The 15,960-nt window shown below is 54.1% G+C and overlaps 4 protein-coding genes across 10 annotated transcripts in view; 2 read left to right on the top strand and 2 right to left on the bottom strand.

Annotated features, from left to right (window-relative positions):
- The window catches only part of RHBDF1 (rhomboid 5 homolog 1), a 37,819-nt gene extending 30,689 nt beyond the window's left edge, over nucleotides 1–7,130 (top strand). For all 5 annotated transcript variants that reach the window (XM_040593633.1, XM_040593636.1, XM_040593635.1 and 2 more), the window contains 10 exons: nucleotides 64–175; nucleotides 1,084–1,158; nucleotides 1,739–1,900; nucleotides 2,007–2,107; nucleotides 2,844–2,907; nucleotides 3,365–3,459; nucleotides 4,426–4,501; nucleotides 5,014–5,114; nucleotides 5,380–5,533; nucleotides 6,377–7,130. In XM_040593633.1, the coding sequence (XP_040449567.1) occupies nucleotides 64–175; nucleotides 1,084–1,158; nucleotides 1,739–1,900; nucleotides 2,007–2,107; nucleotides 2,844–2,907; nucleotides 3,365–3,459; nucleotides 4,426–4,501; nucleotides 5,014–5,114; nucleotides 5,380–5,533; nucleotides 6,377–6,796 (1,360 nt within the window). In that variant the 3' untranslated portion in view covers nucleotides 6,797–7,130. The remainder of the gene's footprint in view (nucleotides 1–63; nucleotides 176–1,083; nucleotides 1,159–1,738; nucleotides 1,901–2,006; nucleotides 2,108–2,843; nucleotides 2,908–3,364; nucleotides 3,460–4,425; nucleotides 4,502–5,013; nucleotides 5,115–5,379; nucleotides 5,534–6,376) is intronic.
- A 138-nt stretch (nucleotides 7,131–7,268) lies between these two features.
- On the bottom strand, nucleotides 7,269–10,477 carry SNRNP25 (small nuclear ribonucleoprotein U11/U12 subunit 25). 2 transcript variants are annotated; one of them, XM_040593661.1, is made up of 6 exons: nucleotides 10,319–10,477; nucleotides 10,133–10,223; nucleotides 9,937–10,042; nucleotides 9,756–9,830; nucleotides 8,524–8,586; nucleotides 7,269–7,469 (listed from the first exon to the last, which is right to left on the bottom strand). In XM_040593661.1, exons 1-5 carry the CDS (start codon nucleotides 10,475–10,477, stop codon nucleotides 8,532–8,534), a joined length of 486 nt encoding a protein of 161 aa, XP_040449595.1. In that variant the 3' UTR covers nucleotides 7,269–7,469; nucleotides 8,524–8,531. The 2 variants fall into 2 exon arrangements, with proteins under 2 accessions (XP_040449595.1, XP_040449594.1); XM_040593660.1 differs by having other exon boundaries at nucleotides 7,269–7,341.
- POLR3K (RNA polymerase III subunit K) lies at nucleotides 10,476–11,351 on the top strand. Its single transcript, XM_040593663.1, has 3 exons — nucleotides 10,476–10,586; nucleotides 10,851–10,938; nucleotides 11,017–11,351. The coding sequence occupies exons 1-3, from the start codon at nucleotides 10,476–10,478 to the stop codon at nucleotides 11,142–11,144; spliced, it is 327 nt and encodes a 108-aa protein (XP_040449597.1). The 3' UTR covers nucleotides 11,145–11,351.
- Nucleotides 11,352–11,751: 400 nt separating this feature from the next.
- Nucleotides 11,752–15,960, bottom strand: part of GTF3C1 (general transcription factor IIIC subunit 1) — a 42,213-nt gene continuing 38,004 nt past the window's right edge. For both annotated transcript variants that reach the window (XM_040593625.1, XM_040593626.1), the window contains exons 35-37: nucleotides 14,636–14,675; nucleotides 13,693–13,885; nucleotides 11,752–12,148 (exon numbers count right to left, since the gene is read on the bottom strand). In XM_040593625.1, the coding sequence (XP_040449559.1) occupies nucleotides 11,927–12,148; nucleotides 13,693–13,885; nucleotides 14,636–14,675 (455 nt within the window). In that variant the 3' untranslated portion in view covers nucleotides 11,752–11,926. The remainder of the gene's footprint in view (nucleotides 12,149–13,692; nucleotides 13,886–14,635; nucleotides 14,676–15,960) is intronic.

Genomic DNA, 15,960 nt, shown 5'->3' with positions numbered 1-15,960 from the left:
CTGTGAGTAGATGTAATATGCCTGGGTTTCTGCCTCTCATCTTTTCCCTTTCCCTCCATCCAGGCCCTTCTTCACTTACTGGGTCACCTTTGTGCATTCGCTCATCACCATCCTTGCTGTGTGCATCTATGGCATTGCCCCTGTGGGGTTCTCACAACATGAAACGGTTGATTCAGTAAGTAAATCCCCCTGACTTGCCTCGAGTGTGATTGTGTCTCAGCCTTTGGTTGCTGGCATTTGTGTCTTAGTCTTCAGCATACTGGCTACTTGCCTGAGGGCCTTGATGGCTGGACACTGGGTGTCCAGCCTTGGGGGGCTGCCTGCAGCATCTTTGTGAGTCCTCAATGCTGCCTTTCTGCCTTCTGTCCCTCCTGCAGCCGCATTGTTCTTGACATTAAACTCTATCCGGCACAAAGCATGGTGGATGCTTTGCAGGCTCTGCTTGTGTCTGTGCTGGGAGCCCTTTCAAACAACTGGTTCCCCTCCTGGTGGAGACCAGGAGGATGTTCATGGCAGGGAAATATTTCAAACCTGAGTTGAGTTTTCACAATAGCTGCAGGATTTTGCTTCTGCAAAACTGATGTGTCTGAGAGCTGATCTTGAAGCTGTTCGTAGCCGTTCTGCATGTTAAAGGTCTCTGGGGAACGTGTTTCTGCAGCCATATCCCAGCTTCATGCAGGGGCTGCCCTGGGGAGCTTCTCACCTACGTGTCTGACGGGCTTCAGAGCGCTGTCACCAGCACCTGGGCCTATGCTGCCGGCAGGTGCTGCTTATGCTTCAGACCTGTGTGAAGCTTTTTGCAGGCTGTCAAGCCACTCCCAGGTCTCCAGGCCCTGGGATTTCTTGAAAGTTGAAGTAGCTGGCGATAGACGTTTTAAATGAAATCTTAAGATGAAGATGCCCGCGCCTTGATGGGGGTTTACCTGTGATCCTGCAAAAGACCAGTTTGAGAGGATGGTGTGCCCAGTCACCAGCTATGGGGATTTCTGTTCGTCCTAGGTGCTGTTTTCACCAACCGCTGCTGCTTGCCCTGCTGACCCTGTGGACATGAGCTCATGGGGCTCTTGCTTTCCCTCCTTGCAGGTCTTGCGAAACAGAGGGGTTTATGAAAATGTCAAATACGTTCAGCAGGAAAACTTCTGGATTGGCCCCAGCTCAGTGAGTGATGTTGGCTGGGACTGTTGGTGGGCTGATGGGGAACCCTGTGCTGCAGCCGTGCCACTCGGAGGACTGGAGCCCTCTGCTGCCTGGAGCTTGGTGCAGGCAGCTGGTATCGGTTGGACCCCCCATGGGGCTCTGCCCTCACTGGCAGGGCGCAGCCGTGTGCCCAGCCCCAACCACCCTGCAGAAGGGGCTGGGATGGACCTTGTCACTTCTGCTTTGCACCCTGTGCTTACGAAGCCAAGCATGGGGTTAGAGTTGTGTAGTGTGTGACAGCTTTCTTGATGCTCTTCCCCTTGGGAAAGGCTGTTATGCCCCAAGAGTTTTGTTTCCTGGCCACAGCGCTGGCCTTTCTGGAGCTGTAGGCAAGGAAATCCCTGAACTTTTGTTCTGGGCTTACCTTCTTCAAAGCAAGTATTGGAAGTATGCCTGATGTGTGTTGGGCTTCATCATGCAGGACTTGTCCATGCTCTGTGGAGCCTTGACAGGGGTATCCCTTGCAGTTCTCCCAGCCTGCTCAGCCCCAGGCCATCATTGCCTGCTCCTTGGCTGAGCTGAGTGTTTCCATCTCTGCCAGGAGGCGCTGATCCACCTAGGGGCCAAGTTCTCACCATGCATGAGGCAGGACCAGCAAGTGCACAGCTTCATCAGTGCCAAGCGGGAGAAGGAGAAGCACTCAGCTTGCTGCGTGCGGAATGACAAGTCAGGCTGCGTGCAGACCTCAGAGGAGGAGTGCTCGGTGAGTGCGGTGGCCCCTTTTGTGCTGTCCCTGCAGGCTCAGGGCCACTTCTGTTCTGCTTCTCCCACCCTGGGCTTCATGGTGACACCTCTCCTCTCTCCTGCAGTCCACGCTGGCTGTGTGGGTGAAGTGGCCCCATCACCCCAGCACACCAATGCTGGCAGGAAGCAAGAGACAGTTTGGGTCTGTTTGTCATCAGGACCCCAGGTAGGTCCTGCCTAGCCCAGCTGCCATCCTGGAGGGGTCAGGGCTGCTGTGACAGCAGAGTCAGAGAGATGTGGAGTGCCAGGCCAGCTGATTGCTGGGTGGGACAGTGGCTGCTTTGCAGACCAAGAGACATGGGGGCAGTGATGTCCCTGCCTGCCCCCGTGGCTGCAGAGGAGGCTTAGGCAGAGCTCTGATCATATTTCTGCTTGCCTGTAGTCTCCACTGTTGTTGGCTGCCCACCTGCACAGTGGCCTATTGTGAGCTTCCTCATCCCTCTCTTCCTCCTCACCTGCTCCCTGAACAAGCTCCCTTCTTGGGGTACAGCAGTCACGTTCCCAGCACACCTCTGCCCCAGAGCCCTGCCAGCTGCTGGGTGCCGTGGCGCACCCTTGCCCTCAGTCACCATGGGCTGATGTAGAGCTGAGACCCGCTGAATGCCCACCTTTGGGGTTGTGCCCACCTGGAAGGGAGCCAGTGAGTTGCTGGGCAGCTGTGTGCTCTTGAGCCGCTGCCTTCATGCTGAAGGTGATCTGTGCTCACTGAAGGAGGTTGTGGCTTTGATCAGCACAGCCTTGGCTGATCTGGTGTAGCCTGTCATCAGCCCCTTGCCAGGGACAGAGGAGAGCTGTGGGGTCACAGCCTGGGGGCAGGGACAGCGTGATGGCTCCCTGGGGGGTCCTGCCCGGTGCTGGGGAAAGCTGTTTCTCAGGCTGCTCTCCGCATTCTATTGCTGCAGGGTGTGTGAGCAGCCAGCCTCGATGGAGCCGCATGAGTGGCCAGATGACATCACCAAATGGCCGGTGAGCATTGCCCGTGGCACAGAGCCTGTACGGGCAGCTGGAATATGGCATTGGCATCTCATTGTGCAGAGCCACAGCTGTGTATGGTGGAAGGGCAGAACCTCTGGTGCCGGCAGCTGCTTATTGTGACAAGTAGCAGATCAGGGCAGCCATAGCTTTGTCTAGCCAAGGCTCAACACCCTCCACCGACAAAAGTTGCCCTGTGCCAACTAAAGCCCTGGGCCCTGCCAGGGTAAACAGCATGATGGAGACCGACTCGGCCTCGGCGCTGTTTTCATTCCTTGTCGGAGAGGTGTTGGTGGAGGCTCAGGCAGCAAGCACCTTTCTGCTGTCAGAGGGAGACCTTGGGAGGCCCATGTCTGTGAGACTGGTTGCTTCCCAGGGGGCTGTTTCGACTTTACCCAGGCAGCAGGCAGAGCCACGGCTGTCTGACTTGCAGCCTGTTGATGTTTTGCAGATCTGCACAAAAAACAGTGCTGGGAATTACACCAACCACCTTCACATGGACTGTGTGATTACGGGCCGGCCCTGCTGCATTGGGACCAAAGGAAGGTAATGAATTTTTACCTGTGTGGAGAGGGGCTGGGTATTGGGGTGAGACATGGGGAGGCCTTTTCAGGTTGTTGACACAGCCATTTGTCCTCCTTGTCCTTCCCACATGCAGCCCAGAGCCCTGCTGGGAAGCGGAGTTGGACAGGGAGCCATGACAGGTCTCCCAGACGGAGCAGGACTCTGGGATGAGCAGGAGATAACAGCCAGCCTGAGTCTTCGGTGCGGCAGGGTATCTTGCTCAACTGGTCCTGCAGTTTGGAGGGACTCAGATCCCAAGGGGTTAAATACTTCTGCTGGGGAGTTCTGCGCTTTTCCCTGGGAATGGCCAGCTTGGTCCTGGCAGGCTACATTAGCCCCAGCCTGGAGTCTCTGGGCGCTCAAGGAGATGTCAGGAAACCACCTGCTCTGTGTTTGCCAAGGAGGAAGATGCTGTTCTTCCTCACGTTGCTCCTCAGCTCGAGTAGTTACCTAGTGCTTGGGCCTGGCTTTGCCTGCTAGGGAGAAAAATCAGTGCTGCCCCAAGGAGTTTCTCTGTCCCTGAAAGTCCTGACCAGGATGCTCTTGGCCTAGCCCCCCCTTTCCACTCAGCTGCAGAGGCGCAAGAGCTCCCCAAGCCCAGAGAGGCAGCTTCCCCGAGCTTGGTGGCTCTTCCTCAGCTGTTAACAGCTCGGCTTTAGCACCTGGTTTGGAACCCCTGTGTGCAGGGTGTTAGTCTGTGGAGGTGACACAAGCTTGCCTGTGGGAGAGAGGCAAGAGGGGTGTATGGAGAGTGGCGCTGATGGGAATGTGTTTGCGCATCTGTTGCAGAGACGCTACAGCACTTCAGGGGCAGCTGAAGGTAGCGGTTCTCAGAGGCAGACTTGGGATGGGACGGGGCGGGTGGGTGGCCCAGGAGTGCACAGGATGGCCTGTTGCGCCTTCCACGTGTGACTTGTTCCTAATTTTGATTACTTGTGCTTCCTCCAGGTGTGAAATAACCTCCCGGGAGTATTGTGAGTTTATGCGGGGCTATTTCCATGAGGAGGCGACACTCTGCTCTCAGGTGAGTGCGCAGCAGGGGGGTTGTGTGGCTGCCCTTCTCCCTCCTGTTCCTCTTAGCAGCTTGGCAAGATCTGGGGCAGCTGTGCTGCAGTGTAGGTAGAAGTCTTGTGTCCTGTCCCACCCTGAGCCCGGGGGAAGTTGCTGATCCCAACTGTAGTGGCAGAGCTGGCTGCGTCTGTCCCTCTTTGGAGGCCAGTTCGGGGCTTGTGCTGGCAGCTGTGAAAGCCCAGCACAGGGCCACTGTGGAAGCAGTGGGGAACGCAACCTTCCTGCTCCACTGGTGAGCAAGTGTGGATGTCTCAGTTGTGGTGTGTTGGGGTGAAGAGTGAGGGCATAAAGCTGCCAGAGGGAACGGGTGGGGTCACGTGTAACTTGGTGTTGGAAACGAGTTGGGACTTGATAGAGCAGAGGCGAGGCAGGAGAGCCCCTCTTCCAGAGCCAATGGCAGTCTGCCCTGGCCTCGGTAAAGGGCCGTGCTGGCTGCTGCACCTCACCACCCCACTTCTGCCCTAGGTGCACTGCATGGATGATGTCTGTGGACTCCTTCCTTTCCTAAATCCAGAAGTCCCTGACCAGTTCTACCGCCTGTGGCTCTCGCTTTTCCTCCATGCTGGGTGAGCACAGGTGTACGACTTCCACTGGCTGGGTGGGGGAACCCTGAACCCTGGGATTGCGGTGAGGCCTGTTCTGGCTGTCCCTTCCCTGGGGGATACGGGGGTGCTGAGCTGATGTTCTTGCTGAAGTCTACCACTTTCTGAGAGGGATATTAGAGGCATGGGTGAGGCCAGACCAGGAGCTGAGCAAGGCTCAGCGAAGAACACAAGCACAGTGGTGACTTCAGGGGCTGCTGCTTCAGCTCCTGTACTCTCAACTTGGCAGGATCCTGCACTGTCTGGTTTCGGTCTGTTTCCAAATGACGATCCTGCGGGACCTAGAGAAGCTGGCAGGATGGCATCGCATCTCTATCATCTACCTTCTCAGTGGCATCACTGGGAACCTTGCCAGTGCAATATTTCTACCCTACAGAGCAGAGGTGGGTCTCCTGCAGACTAGGGTCCTGGTAACTTGCCCCAAACACAAGCCTTCTCTGTATCCCTGTGCCTCTCTGGCAGAGGCAGAGACGCCAGAGCTGGGCTCATCTCTGCAGCGTGTGCCTTGTGCCGATTTGTAGCTAGAAGATGGCACCACACCATCACCTAGCTGCTGAGCAGTAACACCCCCCCCGCGTACCCTGGGCTTTCCAACTGAGCGGCCCAGTCTGGCTGCAGTAAGAAGGCTGCCTCCTGTAATGAGTGGGGGGTTTGTCCGGCCACGGGTAAGAGAGGCCCCTGGCAGGATGGGAATTGAGAGCTGCAGCTGGTGCCAGAGGCCCTCTGCATGTGAGTGGTGGGCGGGAGAGGGGCAAAGAACAGAGCTCACCTTCCCCACAGCCTGACCAGGACTGGCCCCGTCCACATGCCACAGCTGGGTAAGTCGGATGTGACTGTCCAGCTTCACTTCAGAAGGCTGCATGGCAGGACCTGGAGGACTGTCTTCCAGGTCCTTCAATAAGGAAAAGCACACGGCGGGTGGGGGGAGCCAGACTGCCTTCAAAGGCTTCTCCCCTCTGGTGACTAAAACCAGATCTGTCCTCCTTAAATATAAAGTCTGTTCTGGTGCTTGCTGGCCTCACACCTACCTTGATCCTAAATCAAACCAGGCCCCTTTACTCTAGGAACCCCACTGTAAGGATAAAGTTGCAGGCTGCGGCGTCTTTTTCCCCAAGAAACACTGAACGATGAGTTGAATAACACACAACTGCAACGCCTGGAGCTGGCTGCAGAGGCCAGGCAGGTGGCACGTGTCTGACGTTACCTGTAATGCTCTTCTTCTGCAGGTTGGCCCTGCAGGATCCCAGTTTGGGATTCTGGCCTGTCTCTTTGTGGAGCTCTTCCAGAGTTGGCAAATCCTGGCACGCCCATGGAGGGCTTTCTTCAAGCTGCTGGCTGTGGTGCTCTTTCTTTTTGCCTTTGGCCTCCTGCCTTGGATTGATAATTTTGCTCACATTTCAGGATTTATCAGCGGATTCTTCCTCTCCTTTGCCTTCCTGCCCTACATTAGCTTTGGGAAGTTTGATTTATATAGGAAGCGATGCCAAATTATAGTTTTCCAGCTCATCTTCATCGCACTCTTCTCAGGACTTGTTATTCTGTTCTATTTCTACCCCATCAAGTGCGAGTGGTGTGAGTTCCTTACTTGTATACCATTCACAGACAAATTCTGCGAGAAATACGACCTGGACGCACAGCTCCACTGAAAGGCAAAGACTGGCTTCTCGAGCAGGCACTGGAGATGGACTGTCTTTGCGTTTGCTGTGCCAGTTCCATGTGGACAAAGCCTCTAATCCAATGACACTTCTAACCTTGCCCGTGGTTAATTTAAACTGTCTCCTTAGCACTTGGCATGTTTTGCCTTATCCCAGAAGACTCTGAATACAGAACGTTTGTGCCTTGTTCAATTGTATTGAACCTTTTCTGCTGCCATTATTTTTATTACACTAGTTTCAATACTACATTTTTAACCAGAGTTGTTTACTACTGCTAAGGTGGTGATTAAATGGTAAGGTAGCGTTTTAGCTACTGTTAATTGTTCTGCATAGTGTGTGCCTACGTTTGTTACTTTATCTCCCCTGTGCTGTTTCACGTACCGGTAGAATCAATACTTTTCTAGCACCCAAAACGGTCAGACACAGATTTGTACCTGGAAATAAGGGCCTTGAAAGCATCAGAAAACAAGAGGTTCTCTTTAATCACTGAAAGGGCATTCCACACACAGCTCACAGGCGGATGTTTCAAACAGCAACTGCAAAAAACACGTGAGAATGTCCATTCAACTGGAGTGCGTTTCTCTTTGAAATGGTACAACCTCTTCCACCAGGAAAGTGCTGAATCCACAGTCTGGTCTTGGTAGGGCTGGATTTTCTACTCCCTCTGTTAAAGAAAATATTTGGCAGTGACAACAGTTCCTGCAGGCCGGGCTCTCAGCACTAGCCCTCCCTGCTCAGAAAGCCCAGGGGGATCAGCCAGTGCCTTTGGGGACTGCTGGTCACTGACACCATGGGGCCGCTGGCCTGTGTTCCAGCACCCATCTCCTTACGCTGGGTGTTGCAATGTTGAAAGAAAGAGGGGGGGAAAAAAGTTACTGTTCAAAGCAACAGTTTCTAACCCAGCTAGCTGGAGCCAAAACAAAAACCCAAGTATGGAAAAGCTGCTACCACCACTGCTCTCCAGCCACTGCAATTGTGTTTTCGGGTGTGGAGGGGAAGCAGACATAATTTTAAATTTAAGCTTGAGAGTACTTGGCCACATCTTGTGTTTATGTTTACGACTTTCTAAAAATAGCAATATAATACCAGAATTATGTCAACACAGGTTACAAACAGGTAACTATATGTGGTACTAGTGCTTCCTGTGCTGGAAGTGTTCTTAAATGCATCAGCTGCACAGAAATATCATGACTAAAAGTTGTCTAGTGGTGTGACCTGTCTTCTGCGAACAATGAATCCATTGAACACAAGTTTCTATAAACTGGAAAATGGAGAAACTGGGAGTCAAAACCTACAGGATATGTAAGCTGAGGTCCCCTTTTCCTAAATCCTTACAGCCTGCAGTAACTGAGAGAAATAGCTCAACATCCACCCACTGTGGAACAGCAAAAACAGTGCTTCTTGCACTGACGTAAGTGCACCCGTGGGACCTTTCTGTTAGCTGCAGGTGCTCGGAGTGGTGCAGGAGCACTAGGAGTGGGGTGGGAGAACAGTCACTGGGGTATGACAGTCTGAGGCACGCAGACGGACCCAAGTGACCTGGGTGATGGCAATGGCCTGTAGCACAAAGACCTCTGTCCTAGGGATTAGTTAGCACCCAGCGTTCAGAAATGCGCGCTACGCAGCGGGGAGCAGCAACACCAGCTGCTATAAGCCTGAACACTAAGGTCTGGGGAGGAGGAAGAATTGGTAGCACTTAACGGGTGTTCAGGACTTACCTGACAGGTTACTTTCGAAGCTTCTTTATGAAGCTGACCTCATCCCGGTTTCTGATGCCATACCTGAAGAGAGACTTATGCTGTTATACGCATTTCCCAGGAACTGAAACCTTTGAAATCCTACAGCCTCCTCCTTTGCAAGGGGAGATGGACTCCTACCACCCCGTGCTGTGCTCTAAGGCAGGACAAGGCAAAATTCTTACTTGCCTACGTAGAACATGCTGCCAGCACCTGATCAACTGCCTTTTTAACTGCAACACCCCCTTAAATGCAACATCTATCACTCGTGGCGCAGTCTTTCAAGGACAGCTTTGATTCGGGCTGTCTTGCTAAATTTTTAATACTTCCCACAAACCTTTTCTTACTGGCCTGCACACAGGCTGGCATACCCAGCACGGCTGTATGCAACAGCCAGAGTGCTCAGAAGCATCTCCTGCCTCCCTGCCCCGAGAATGGGCACGGAAACATGGGCGTCATTTGTCAGTGGTGTTACTGGATTGTCTGACAGGTGGCTGAGCAGGTCCAGAGCCCAACACACTTACTCTTTGCTCTTTGCTCAGTGTTCTTCCATCCTCCTTCCTACCTCTGTACCTCAGCTGCTCCAGGCCCTCCGTGAGGGTGACCGAGCAGCAGAAGAGGCTTCCCTAGAACGGTTGTGCAGCCTCCGGTCTCGGAGACGCTCAAAACCCAGCTGGACATGGCCCTCAGCAACTGGCTCTGGCTGACCCTGCTTGTGCAGAGGGTCGGACTAGATGACTCCCAGAGGATCCCCTCCACCACATAACGGTTCCTAACCCCATCCTCTGCCAAGTAGCTGCTCCCCAAGTGCTCCCACCTTCCCTGGAGATGAATGGATGTGCTTCACGTGTGTGACACCATCCCTGGCCATCTCTGCGTTCCACACCCCTCACGCTCAACGCCTTTTCTCACTTATCTTGTCCCTGCAGGACACCTCGGGTATACGCTGAGCAAGCACAGCCTATTCTGCAGGTGGCCAAGAGGCAACGTGCCCGTGGGCCTCGAAGGGATGGGGTGAGCGTGCCCAGCACAGGACGGCTGGGGCTGAGGAACCCTCCTGCGCTGCTGGTGGCCTCTCTGCCAGGGCAGGGCCTGTCCCATCCTCCGGTCAGTGCCCCGGGCAGGGCCTCCCTCGGCCAGGGCAGAAGCCCCAGCCCGCGCAGATGCTGTGCGGACCCCAGCGGGCCCCCTCCAGCCCCCAGTCGCGCACTCACTCTCTCAGCTTCTTCCTGTCGTCTGCCAGTTTCTCTCCGCCGTAGGTTAAGTGGTACGTCCTCCATATGTATTTCCTAGGGGAAGAAGGCTCAGGGGGCGCGGCAGGAGGACCCGCCGGCCACCGGGGAGTGCTGCCGGCGGGGGGGGGCGGGCAGGCAGAGCCCCCCGGGAGCCGCTCACCAGCTGAGGTGCTGGACGCCCCCCTGCCGCGCCTGCCGCAGCTGGACGTGCCTCCGCAGCGCCTTCTTCAGCTCCAGCACCGAGGCGTTCTGCACCACCACCACGGCTGGGGGAGAGCGGGGGCACAGGGACGCCCCGTCAGCGCCGCGCCGGGCCCGCCGCCCCCCCCCGAGCCCCCCCCGGCCCCGGGTCTCACGCATGGTCTCGCCGTCCGCCTTGCAGACGCGCACGGTCATGGCCTGCCCGTACTCCAGCGCCACCTGCGAGCCGATCTCCTCCGCCGTCACCTGCGGGCGGCAAGGCCGTGGCCGGCGAGCCAGGGGGGCCTGAGCCCGCCGCCCCCCGCCGCCCCCCGCCCGGCCCCCGGCGGCCCCGGCCCCACCTGCGGCGGGAGGTCGCAGAGCAGCGGGTCCTGCACCAGCCGCGCCAGCGCCGCCTGGAAGAGCTCCAGCACCTCGGCGTGCGCCAGCTCCTCCTCGGGCTCCGCCGCCATCGCCCCGCCGGAAGGGGAAGGGGCGGCCGCCGCCGCGGGACCGGCCATGCTGCTCTTCTGCCCGGCCTGCGGCAACGTGCTGGTGGCCGAGGAGGGGCCCCGCTGCCACCGCTTCGCCTGCACCACCTGCCCCTACGTGCGCAACGTTACGCGGAAGGTGCCGGGGCAGCGGGGGGCGGGCGCGGGCGGCCGGGGCCTCCTGGGCGGGGGCGGCTTCCCCGGCCTGGCCGAGCCCTCCCCGTCCTGGCCGAGCCCTCCCCTGAGCGACCGGCCGAGCACGGCCTCCCCTGGCCGAGCCCTCCCCGACCGGCCGGGCCCTCCCCTGACCGACCGGCCTCCCCCTCCCCGGTCCGAGCGAGCCCTTCCCGCCCCCCCCCCCGACCGAGCGCGGCCTCCCCGGCCTGACCGAGCCCTCCCGCAGGTGACGAGCAGAAAGTACCCGCGGCTGAAGGAGGTGGATGACGTGCTGGGCGGCGCCGCGGCCTGGGAGAACGTGGACTCCACCGCAGGTAGGGCCGGGCCGGGCCGGGCCGGGCCGGGGGGGCGCGGGGGGTTCGGGCCGGGGCTGACGGTGCTTCGCCCCGCAGAGCCCTGCCCCAAGTGCGAGCACCCCCGCGCCTACTTCATGCAGATCCAGACGCGCTCGGCCGACGAGCCCATGACCACCTTCTACAAGTGCTGCAACGCGCAGTGCGGGCACCGATGGCGGGACTGAGGGGCACGGCCCTGCCCCGGCCGCCCCGGGAGGGGCTGAGGGCCCCGGGGAGGGGGGGGTGAGGGTCCCGGGGGGCGCTGAGGGTCCCGGGGGCCGCTCACCGTCCAAGCCGAGGAAGGGGGCAGCCGGTGGCGGCCGGCCCTGGAGCGCAGGCCCCGCGGGATGGGGCTGGGTGCTTCTCCTGCAATAAAGTGTCACTGGGTGGAAGCACCGGCTGCCGTGTGGTTCCTTTCAAACCTGACACCCCCCCGCCCCGAGCCCTGGAGGGGTGGTTCCCCACTGCCACAGCACGGGGGGAAGGTGGGGGTCTTATTTCAGGCAGTGCAGGGGTGCTGGAAAAAGCACACAGAATAAACTTAATACCACGCATGTTGAACAACCAGTGTTTAAAAGAGCAGGTACCAAACCTTAGCTCAGAGCCAGCTGCTGGGCTGCAGAACAGAAGGCAACGCAGCAGTAAAGTGTTCCTGCTGTGGCCTTAGGGGGAAGGGGAAAAAAAGGGGCCTTTACTATGACCTGTGAAAACACCATAATACAAAGCAGAAACTATGAACTATATGCTCTACAAGCAATTATTGGTAAAAAGAGAATATACTTAAGGCAGAAGTAATATTTGATCCCGCTTTAACATTAAGCTTTATTCTCACTTTCAACATGCTCAAAAGTAAAAAGGATAAATAACATCATAAACACTCAATGGAGCACAAATTGTAACATTTAATCTGCATTAACACTCACTCCTACAGGCTAAACCAGTTCAACATGACTTAACTTTACCTCTTTTATACAGGGATAATCTGCACCCATTTATTCCAATTCACTTCACAGGGGAACACTCTTCCCAGCCTGAGAGTACAGTCTATCGTAGGCTCGTAGTATACTGTTGGGGTTTCACTCAGTTTGGGATTATTTAGTTGTTCTTCTATAACTGGCTGAGAAAAGAGTGACACCAAGGACGGCTTTTTCATGTAGAATCGTCTGATGCAACCAAGAGTTTCCAGACCCTGGAGAAAAATTCACATATTTTAGCTTGAGCAGCTGCGGTGAAAAAAAAACACATATGCGCTGAATGCTGTTCTACCTACAGTGCTCTCAGAAAGATTAGAGGATTTATACTAAAAGCAGGTTTGCGCCCTCAGGTGACCATGGGGATGGCAAAGATTGCAGCAGCACAATCAAGCAAGTTCACGTAGCTGGATATATGCTCATTTGTTACTTTTGGCACAGTGGCTAACATCTGACTGCTGCTGTGTTCAACAACAGATCTCAACATTTAGGATCAGTTACAAATAATTTAAGGCTGATAGAGACATAAATCCCAGATTTTTGGGTCAGTTCTTGCTAATAGGTTAGCATTCGTTCCCACCGCAACACCCAGCAAGGCAATTCATGTGCTCTGTTTGCTGAAGACATCTGGTGTGTATTCAGTGATCTAACACAGGAGTGCACCTAGATTTACTAGTGTTTGGCATATTAGAGATATAAGCTCTGTCTCTGGTTTCAAAACCAGTTCTTATCAAATTTGTTACCAGTTAGATTCAAGCTCTCCAATTTATGCCTGTAAAATGTACAGGTAAATGCTTGGTTTTGTGGATTTGAATTAAAATTGCCTAGGAATCTATTGCTGTCCCACACGTGCATGCCTCACCACTATACACTCTGTACTGCGGTCTTAAACCTGTCCCCGATCCCGGCTACCCTCCTGGCAGGGTTGCTGTGGCACAGGACACACGGATGGGCTGTGCTGAACACCCAGGGAACGGGATAGTTGCTCAGTGCTTCATCGGCAGCACACACAGCTTGCACTGTTACCAAAACCTACGAGCCCTTGGACAGACGCGGGGCACGCGTACACTGGAGCGTTCGTTTCAGCGTTAGTAGGGGAAGTCATGCTCATGGGAAGGACCGCAACATTACTGCTATACCTAAGATCTCGAATCCTTATAGGAAAAAAAAAAAAATACAGATCAAGGTTTCATTTGCAAATAGCAGTTGGTGGTAATCAAACCTCAAGATGTGGGGAAAAAGCCCCCCAGGAAACTCACATTTTCTCCCTACGTGCAGTTTTATATGTAAGGATGAATGCCTGTAAGCAGGTCTGTCAGGACAAGGTCATTTATGGTATTGTCTAGCACAGACATTTCAGTCTGATTCTTACGTCAAAGACCACCCATCTGAAAACGAATGTGAGGGAAAAACGAAGATAAACTCTATGGTGATTAACACTGCATTAAACAGTCCAACTTCATATTTTACAGTGACAAGCCACCACTCGTTGTTAACCAGCTGGAATTTCAACTGCATGTACATCCACTTCAGAAGCAAGCTCAAATTTAAAATATCGATAATATGGTGGTGTCAGGGATGGGTAAAGCAGGCTTCCTTCCCTCATGGTGAACAGGAACGTGCTCTGGCTTTGGGTAATTTACACTAAAGGCAGAAGGTGGTTTTTCATGGTTCAGTCACAGTCCCATTTTCCTGCGACCTCTAGCAAAGTAGTTGCGGATGTGTGGAAGCTGAACCTGATTAAAGCTGGTGTTTCACATACCTGCAGTATCTCTAAGACGGCAACGGGCTGCAGTACCCCCACGTAATGCTGCAACAGCATGCCTTCCGTGATGCCTGGCTTTGTCATGATGTGATAGAGCACGGCTTCCATCATCCCTTTACACACAGGTTTATTCAGGTTCCCATCCACAATCCTCCACGGTCTCCCAATGAAGCAGACATTCTCGCAGGCCCTGCAAAAGACGATTTAAGTGCAGCTCTGTCAGAAATCACTTTTCTAGCTAGATTTCCAATCATCATAATTTCTGCATAATACAGATTCTTCATCCATTGCTGACGTTTACTCACATGCTAGGTGTAAATTCTGCAGCTGCTCTGAGAAGAGACGGGTGCTGATCTACCCGACAGTTCCACAGACCTGAAGTATTTCACACTACGTGTTCACCACCTGAGAAACACCTCTAGCACCACTACAGCACCCAGCAGTTACCTTGAGCCTTGACAACCAGGAAAGCTTTGTTTGGTACTAGCTCCAATATCCTCCAAAAGTTATCCAAGACCTGCTTCAGTCTGCAACATGCAGCAACAGTGCTCAGCAGGAAAGAATTTCCTTATTTTTAGCATTTTGTGGGCAAAAGACAGACCCTGCGTAGAAATCCCATTTCCTACACTGCAGTTTTCTCCAGGCCTTTCCTGGGCATGTGGGAGCTGAGACTTTCTGGCACTGGACTTATTTGTGAAACAAAATTAGTTTTGTTCCTCTGATATTTGGAGATAGTTGTTTTTTGGGAAAACAGAAGAATTTTTTCAGCATGCGTACAAGCACAAGTATCAACAAGAACAATGGAGGGTAACATGGGGTTTCTCCATCATCAATGCTCAGTGCTCATCAGAGCATAAAACTAAGGTTTCCAAATTGTTCCAGGTATGATTTCGGTAGTACCAAGTGTTTAGCTTATTCTGCAGACATCTCTGTTACTCACCGGTCCCTGGCTGCCTGGGATACATCTGTCATGGAACTTCCTGAAAAGAACAGAACATACGGTTTTTAATTAACCCAAACTCTTTTATCTACCGGAAGGAATGTAAAAGGCAGCTAAGCTGTAAAATGCAACAGCAAACTGTGCAAACACAAACAAGCTTGAGGGGGCTACTGGAGAGGGGCCAGCGGAGGGCTGCAAAGATGGTGCGGGAACTGAAGCATCTCCCTTGTGAGGAAAGGCTGAGGGATCTGAGCCTGTTCACCTGGAGAAGGGAAGGCTGAGGGGACCTTCCCAATGCCCACAAACACCTTAAGGGCGAGTGCCAAGGGGATGGGGCCAGGCTCTTCAGCGGTGCCCCGCGGCAGGACAAGGGGCAACGGGCACAAACCCCAACACGGGCAGCTCCATCTTAATATGAAGAAAAACTTTGAGGGTGACAGAGCCCTGGCACAGGCTGCCCAGAGAGGCTGTGGAGTCTCCTCTGGAGACATTCAAACCTGCCTGGACATGACCCTGCCACCTGCTCTAGGCGACCCTGCTTCAGCGGGGGGTTGGACTAGATCTCCAGAGGTCCCTTCCAGCCCTGAGCCTTCAGTGATACACCGCGTGTTTGCAGTTGGACGGGGAGCTCTAAGCTTCCACTCTGACTGCCTTCACCCATCTGCAGCATACTCCGTTCCACACCTCACCTTGCAACCACCTCTGCCTACTCCAGCCACGCTTTTTATGGTTCCATTCCCAAAGCACAGCAAGAAGTTTTATTCCTAGAAGTCTGCTGACATGGCTGAAGCACAGGTAGTTCTATGAACTGAAAGAACGGAGTTTTACACAGGGAGCTACGCAGGGTCTCAGTGTGTAAGCACTCACATCGGCTTGTTTCACTTAATGCTCCTGCTAATCCTACGGAAGTTGAGCAGAAGCCCACACAGCTGTAGACTTGAGAATGCAAACTCAAGATTTCAGCAGGGTTCGGTTTCAAAGTGAAGGCTGCCTCTGCAACTTCCATTATGCATTATGTCATGGGTTTTAATTATACGATTACTTAATGTAGGTATTTCTACCACACCCAGAGGCTAACAGCTTTGGCTTAAGCACACGTAAACCCTTCAACTGGCCTTCAGTCAGCAGGACCAGTAAGAAGTCTGTGCTTGATAACATAACTATTTCTTCCCTCCTGTGTTACAAACAAGTAGAGAAGTTAAATCCAAACCAGTGTTTAGTAGTTTCACGTTAGGAACTGCTGAGGTCTATGCTGTTTAGACAGTCCATTTCCTGCAGGAAGGCTCCAGTTAAACAGCAGCAAGCTCTAACACGCTTTGGATCCA

The sequence above is a fragment of the Falco naumanni genome, chromosome 4 (assembly GCF_017639655.2).
Source record: "Falco naumanni isolate bFalNau1 chromosome 4, bFalNau1.pat, whole genome shotgun sequence".
Classification (NCBI taxonomy): Eukaryota; Metazoa; Chordata; class Aves; order Falconiformes; family Falconidae; genus Falco; species Falco naumanni.
The sequence above is the reverse complement of the archived record's forward strand: the minus strand, read 5'-3'. Positions and strand labels throughout refer to the sequence as shown.

Bases quoted from the DNA above. Each gene is read 5' to 3' on its own strand.
- POLR3K (XM_040593663.1), top strand. From the start codon at position 10,476: ATGCTGCTCTTCTGCCCGGCCTGCGGCAACGTGCTGGTGGCCGAGGAG. The intron at 10,587-10,850 runs GTGCCGGGGCAG...GCCCTCCCGCAG, and splicing joins TGCGCAACGTTACGCGGAAG to GTGACGAGCAGAAAGTACCC. The intron at 10,939-11,016 runs GTAGGGCCGGGC...TTCGCCCCGCAG, and splicing joins GAACGTGGACTCCACCGCAG to AGCCCTGCCCCAAGTGCGAG.
- SNRNP25 (XM_040593661.1), bottom strand. From the start codon at position 10,477: ATGGCCGGTCCCGCGGCGGCGGCCGCCCCTTCCCCTTCCGGCGGGGCG. The intron at 10,043-10,132 runs GTGAGACCCGGG...GCTCTCCCCCAG, and splicing joins GGCGGACGGCGAGACCATGC to CCGTGGTGGTGGTGCAGAAC. The intron at 8,587-9,755 runs GTGAGTGCGCGA...GTCTCTCTTCAG, and splicing joins GACAGGAAGAAGCTGAGAGA to GTATGGCATCAGAAACCGGG.